Raw genomic sequence first — 5,732 nt, 5'->3', positions numbered from 1 at the left:
GAAGTAAAAGCAAAAGTAGTCAAAATTATAAATGTTAAAGAAAAGTACAGATAACCTAAAAAACTACTTAAGTGGTACTTTAAAGTACTTTACACCACTGCCATTGATAGGCTTTGAAGCCACCGGTCGGCCATATTGGAACTCCCAAGTAGTAGCAGTCCTTCATAGTGATGAATGGAATTCAACACGATTTCAATTAAATGTTTCAATAACAAAAGTAATTGTGTTTAAGTATTTGTGTTTTTGTTGTAGTGGGGACAGTACATTAGTAATCTTTATTTATTTTTATTTTATCTTTAGCTCACCTAATATAATTTAAAAGTGTGTATTAATGTGTCTGTAATAGAATACATGTGACAAAAACGAATGTAGACGTTAATAAATTCATTTCTATAGCTTCAAAAATTCCGGGCTTCTGCACTGCAGTACACAATGTGAACTCGTGATGACGCTGTTGCTCTCTCAATGTTCAAGGGATATTTTCTGTCCTGACTGTAGATCTACTGTACTGATAGAAATATAATTACTAATAATAATACTATTGGGTAGGCTTCTAGACCCATGAAGCAAGCAACTCACTTTGCACACTTGTCAGCTAAAAAAGAGACTCATTGTCCCCTTCACTTCTGTTCAAGATGTTTACTGTCGTTCACTTTTGAACAAGACAACAAATAAAGGCAAAAACAACTATGTTCACACAGCTCATAATTATTTTCCATCAAATGATATGTATCCTAATTGGCTATGATGTTAAAAATATAGGCCATATCGGGCCCAATGTTGTTTGTGCTTTGAAAAAACATGCATGTGTTAAAATAGTTTTTTTAGGCTATAGACTAGGCATGTACTGTCTGTCTATTTATTTTTGTGAATTGCAAAAGTGAAACCCCTCGTGATAATTAAAAATTGTGTGTTACTGCTATACACCATTTTTTTTAAATGAAACATGCTACAGTTCGAGTTGCACATACGCTAGTAAGTATTCGGCCCTCAGTTGATAGGCCTAATATCGCTTAAATTAACCTCTCTTATAAAATAAGGTTTTAGACCGATTATTTATGGCAACAGTTCATGTCTAATTGGTAAGTAATTTGGGTCATTAGATGTGTTTCATTTAGCGTATCAAATCTCTTGAGATGCACCATCTCGTTTTCAAGTGTCCGAATTATAAATAAAAATAAATAATAACAGAAATAATAACAACAATAATAATAAAAACGTACATTAATAGCATAAAACAAAGTTTTACAATTACTACTAGTCCTACTAATAAAAACTACTTCTACATCTACTAATACAACTAATAAAACAAAGTACCTATAATATATATATATATATACATCTTCACATGCAGATGTTTTTATTAGTTAAATTCACTGTGTAATGCCCTGATTTCTATAGGTTAAATTGTTCCAGTCAGTTTTTACAAAAAAAAAAATTGTATGTAACTTGGCAAGTCAGTTGAGAACAAATTATTATTTACAATGACGGCCTACTCCGGCCAAAGGCGGACGACGCCGAGCCAATTGTGCGCCGCCCTATGGGACTCCCAATCACGGCCGGTTGTGAAACAGCCTGTGGTGTCTGTAGTGACGCCTCTAGCACTGAGATGCAGTGCCTTAGACCTCTGCGCCACTCGGGAGCCCAGCTGGGCCTTTGTATCTGAAAGATCTTACTCCAACCTCACGATGTACCCTTGGAATTTGTAATTGCTGCTGTTGTAGAAAGGAGTAGTGTGTGTCTTGTAAAGTTAGGTGTTTCTTAATATATAGGCATACAGGGATTTTTTTTAATAAATCTGCTCCAATGCAGTTGTCTTCTGCTTGGAAGAAACATGAATACTTTAGAAACCATCATCTTTCCATCATAGTTAATGCGTTGAGACGTTACATATGACATGGAGTAAGTATACAAATAATTTATGTCTGATCATATGCTATTGTGTTCTTTATTTCGTTTTATTTTGTAATCAAAGGGATGTGAATTATTATATATGTATTTTAAATTATGTGGATCCAGTATAAATCGCGAAATGATCAAATTTACAATAGGCCTAATATTATAATATAATGTGCTTAATATAGTATAATATGCTTCAGTATTTTGAAGATATTTTAGAATTTCAATATGTCATTATAATCTTTGTTCCTCAGGTTAAATATACCAGGCAAAACACATTCAGTTATCTTTGCAAAGCAATAGAGTAAATGATGAATCATGTTTTGTATAAATAGCCATGGTCATTTATTTATAATAACATCGAACGACTTTCACAAATTTTAAGATGTATAAATATAAAGTTAAACATTTCTCACAACAAACAAACCACGAGCCCCTGAATATAAACAGGCAACATTAAATACATTAAAAAGCTTTTTTCGTTTCACCTCTTATTTACACATAGACCTATACAAAAATGGTCCTCTATTGTCATCAACAATTAAAATGGCAAGGGAAAGAAAGTGGTCAAATATTTCAAATACGATTACATTCACATAAATAAATCGGTAAATTATATCTTATAAAACGTGACCCATGGGATGCCAATGATTGAATTTCAAAGATTTTAAAACGTTCTATTAAAGGAAGGAAAGGCAACTTTGCCATCCTATTCTTATCGTACAGCAATATTCTGTAACCCTGTTCGTTCGTTGTTTTCTTCATTTACATGAATCGATTCATTTTTATGAATGTAGCCATATACTATCACTGTCTTTTCATAGCACTTGGTAGATGGGGTCATGGGAGGGCTGTGGGCACTTGGTCGGTGACGGCACGGTTGTCCCTGTCTCGCTCAGGATAGATCCCTCTTGGGGAGAGCAGGGGCTACCCTCCTGAACTGATAACATAGTGCACGCGGACGTGTCTGTTGAGATTCTCTCCACGATGCTGGATAGACAATCCAAGCTGGAGATGACTGCGTTCTTTTTGCTTCTGGCATCAGCTGTAACAAAGGCGAAGAAAACATCAGAGACAACAATGAACTAGTAGCGTTGTCTAAATGTCAAATACTGTCTGTCATGAGTCTTGAACTTTGGGCTACTGAAGAAGAGCTGCTGCTGAATAAAACGTTCTTTTAAAACCGTATAATAAAGGTCTGGGCCTATAACAAGTCACAATAATATAACACTAAATAGAAACTTACCATTTGGAGTCTCCGCGAAATAAGAGCTTTCATAACTGCTTCGTCTTGCGGACGTGCACGCCGGACCATTATAGTCCATCTGGATAACAAAAAAAATATGAAATTATTAAGAATTCGACCAATACAATATCACATTTTGTGTTCTGTCAACTTTTGGAATGATATGTCAAACCAAAGACCTATAAATCAACATATCATTCTATAGACCTCAATCCAAAATGATATTTACAAATAAAATGGAATAGATCTACTAAATGTATGTATACGTTTTATGTAAATAAGAACGACCGAAATCCAGTGGACATGCCCATAGACACTGAGGTCAAGATGCACCAACTCACCATTCCATCAGAGCAGTTGGACTGTGGGCTGGATGCGTCAGAGTCCCCGTTGTAATGCTCCAGCGAAGGGTAGTAGTTTTCGCCGTCCTGGCCCCTGAGCAGAGACTGCAGAGACTCGATGTAGCTGATGGCATTTCTCAGGATCTCCACCTTTGGAAGCCTCTGATTGGGGTTGTTCGACGTACATCTCTTCAGGTTCTCGAAGGCGTCGTTGACCTTGCCCAGTCTCCTCCTCTCCCGCATGGTAGCAGCCTTCCTGCGATCGGTGTTGGTGGTTTTCCTCTTGCAGGCTTTGCATGCCCAGAGGAGGCACCTACCGGCTTGGTGGTGCCCGCTTGGGGCCCTGATGTGCTCGTCTTCGTTATGATGATGGTCGTCTGGTTTGAGGAGACCAACATGAACTAACCGGGGGTCCATGTCTTCGAAGAAATGCATGTCGCTGGTGTTGAAGCACGGGTCGTCATAAAAGTCATCAGCGGAGGTGATAGGGAACGAAATATCCGACAACTCCATCTCTATCTAACTGTCAAATTCCAAGACCAACTTTGTAACAATTGTTCTCCTGGCTCTGTATTTGTTACAAACGTTCTAGGTTACCAGAAACTTTGGGCAAAAAAGTAAAAGTATCCTTAAAATGATGGTTAGGTTTTAGTGTAGGAATGTGGTTATCTTTCCCCAACCTCTATCCTAATGCACCCTGCAAACTGTTGCTGATGCTGTGGATCGAACAAGCTTTTATCCTTGGTGTTAGAGTTAGGGGAGTGCTCTGCATTTCTGACAACTCCCTGGATTGGCCAATGATCGCGCGGAATGGGTGCTTAGGGAGGGGTTTACAACTTCACGCTAATTAGTGAACAATTCCTCATAACTGTCCCTATAATGACATAGAGATCGAGGCCTATTATTCGTTTGAAAACAGTCATACTGATATTTTTAAAAGCTCTGACACTAGAGAAAAATAAATCACCGCAATCAATTCACTTTTCATTCGTTTTTCATAAATATAATTTACAGATAAAAAATTTCTATTTTGGTGCTTAGCTGTATTATCGGTATGATTCTATGTAGTCCTGTTACTAGAATGTTATGCTGTTACTAAAGTTCCTTCTGGAATAAATCAAATAGGCTAATTCTATTCTATTCCGTTTCATTGGGGCGGCAGGGTAGCCTAGTGGTTAGAGCGTTGGACTAGTAACCGGAAGGTTGCAAGTTCAAATCCCCGAGCTGACAAGGTACAAATCTGTCGTTCTGCCCCTGAACTGGCAGTTAACCCACTGCTCCTAGGCCGTCATTGAAAATAAGAATTTGTTCTTAACTGACTTGCCTAGTTAAATAAAGGTAAAAAAAAATAAAAAAAATAAAAATATAGCCATAACCTGTCTGAAAATATCATTCTGTTATGCACAAGTTTCTCTAATGTCCCTATAGCCTATCGGTTCAAACGGATGTCACAACAATTTGTTTCTGAGAGTTTCTGAACCCAAGTTGGCCTAATGATATCAGTACGTATTCTCTTGCGCACGCTATTACCTTCGGCAGTGGCAGTTAGCCTATAGCGGTTGCAGCATTAGGCAAGTAGCCAAAATGTTGATAGTTCGAATACCCAAGCCAAAAAATAAATAAATACATATGTTGATGTGCCCTTGAGCAAGGCACTTAACCCTAATAGCTCCAGGGCTGCTGTTGATAATGGCTGACCCTGTCCGTGACCCCGGGTGTCTCAGGGGGAGTTGGGATATTATATCTTTTTTTTAATTCACGTGTGAAACAGGGCAAATATAAGCATCCACCAAATGATTATTCTAATCTATAGCCCTCAGATATATTCATTATCCAATGTGCATGCTGCTTTAGAAATAATCAGGCAGACCAGTTTGTTTTAAACGCAATGTACTTTTCTAACAACAAAATGATCTATTGGCTGTAAATGCTGCTGCTACCTAAAGTGTACATTTTTTAGACAGGTAGGTCTATTGGAGAATGAGGCCACTACACGCCTACTTCTTAAAAACCTGACAATATTATGTTATAGGTGAGAATCACTAGATGGCGATAGTGAGTTGATTAAACCAGTGTTGGCATCCCATGCAAAACTCCTCCAACAATCAAATCAAATCAAATTGTATTGGTCGCATTCGCCTATTTAGCATGTGTTATTGCGGGTGTAGTGAAATGGTTATGTTCCTAGCTCCAAAAGTGCAGTAGTATCTAAAAATGATTCACAAAAATAGAGACACATCTAAAAG

General features: G+C 37.6%; 1 protein-coding gene across 1 annotated transcript; it reads right to left on the bottom strand.

The window, feature by feature from the left end:
- Window positions 1-2,252: 2,252 nt before the first annotated feature.
- On the bottom strand, window positions 2,253-4,177 carry LOC129861792 (myoblast determination protein 1 homolog 2-like). The gene is made up of 3 exons (XM_055932942.1): window positions 3,487-4,177; window positions 3,146-3,224; window positions 2,253-2,944 (listed from the first exon to the last, which is right to left on the bottom strand). Exons 1-3 carry the CDS (start codon window positions 3,997-3,999, stop codon window positions 2,718-2,720), a joined length of 819 nt encoding a protein of 272 aa, XP_055788917.1. The 5' UTR covers window positions 4,000-4,177; the 3' UTR covers window positions 2,253-2,717.
- Between the last annotated feature and the right edge of the window lie 1,555 nt (window positions 4,178-5,732).

The sequence above is a fragment of the Salvelinus fontinalis genome, chromosome 9, assembly GCF_029448725.1.
Source record: "Salvelinus fontinalis isolate EN_2023a chromosome 9, ASM2944872v1, whole genome shotgun sequence".
Lineage (NCBI taxonomy): Eukaryota > Metazoa > Chordata > Actinopteri > Salmoniformes > Salmonidae > Salvelinus > Salvelinus fontinalis.
Note: the sequence above shows the minus strand (reverse complement) of the source record. Positions and strands in the feature narration are given on the sequence as shown.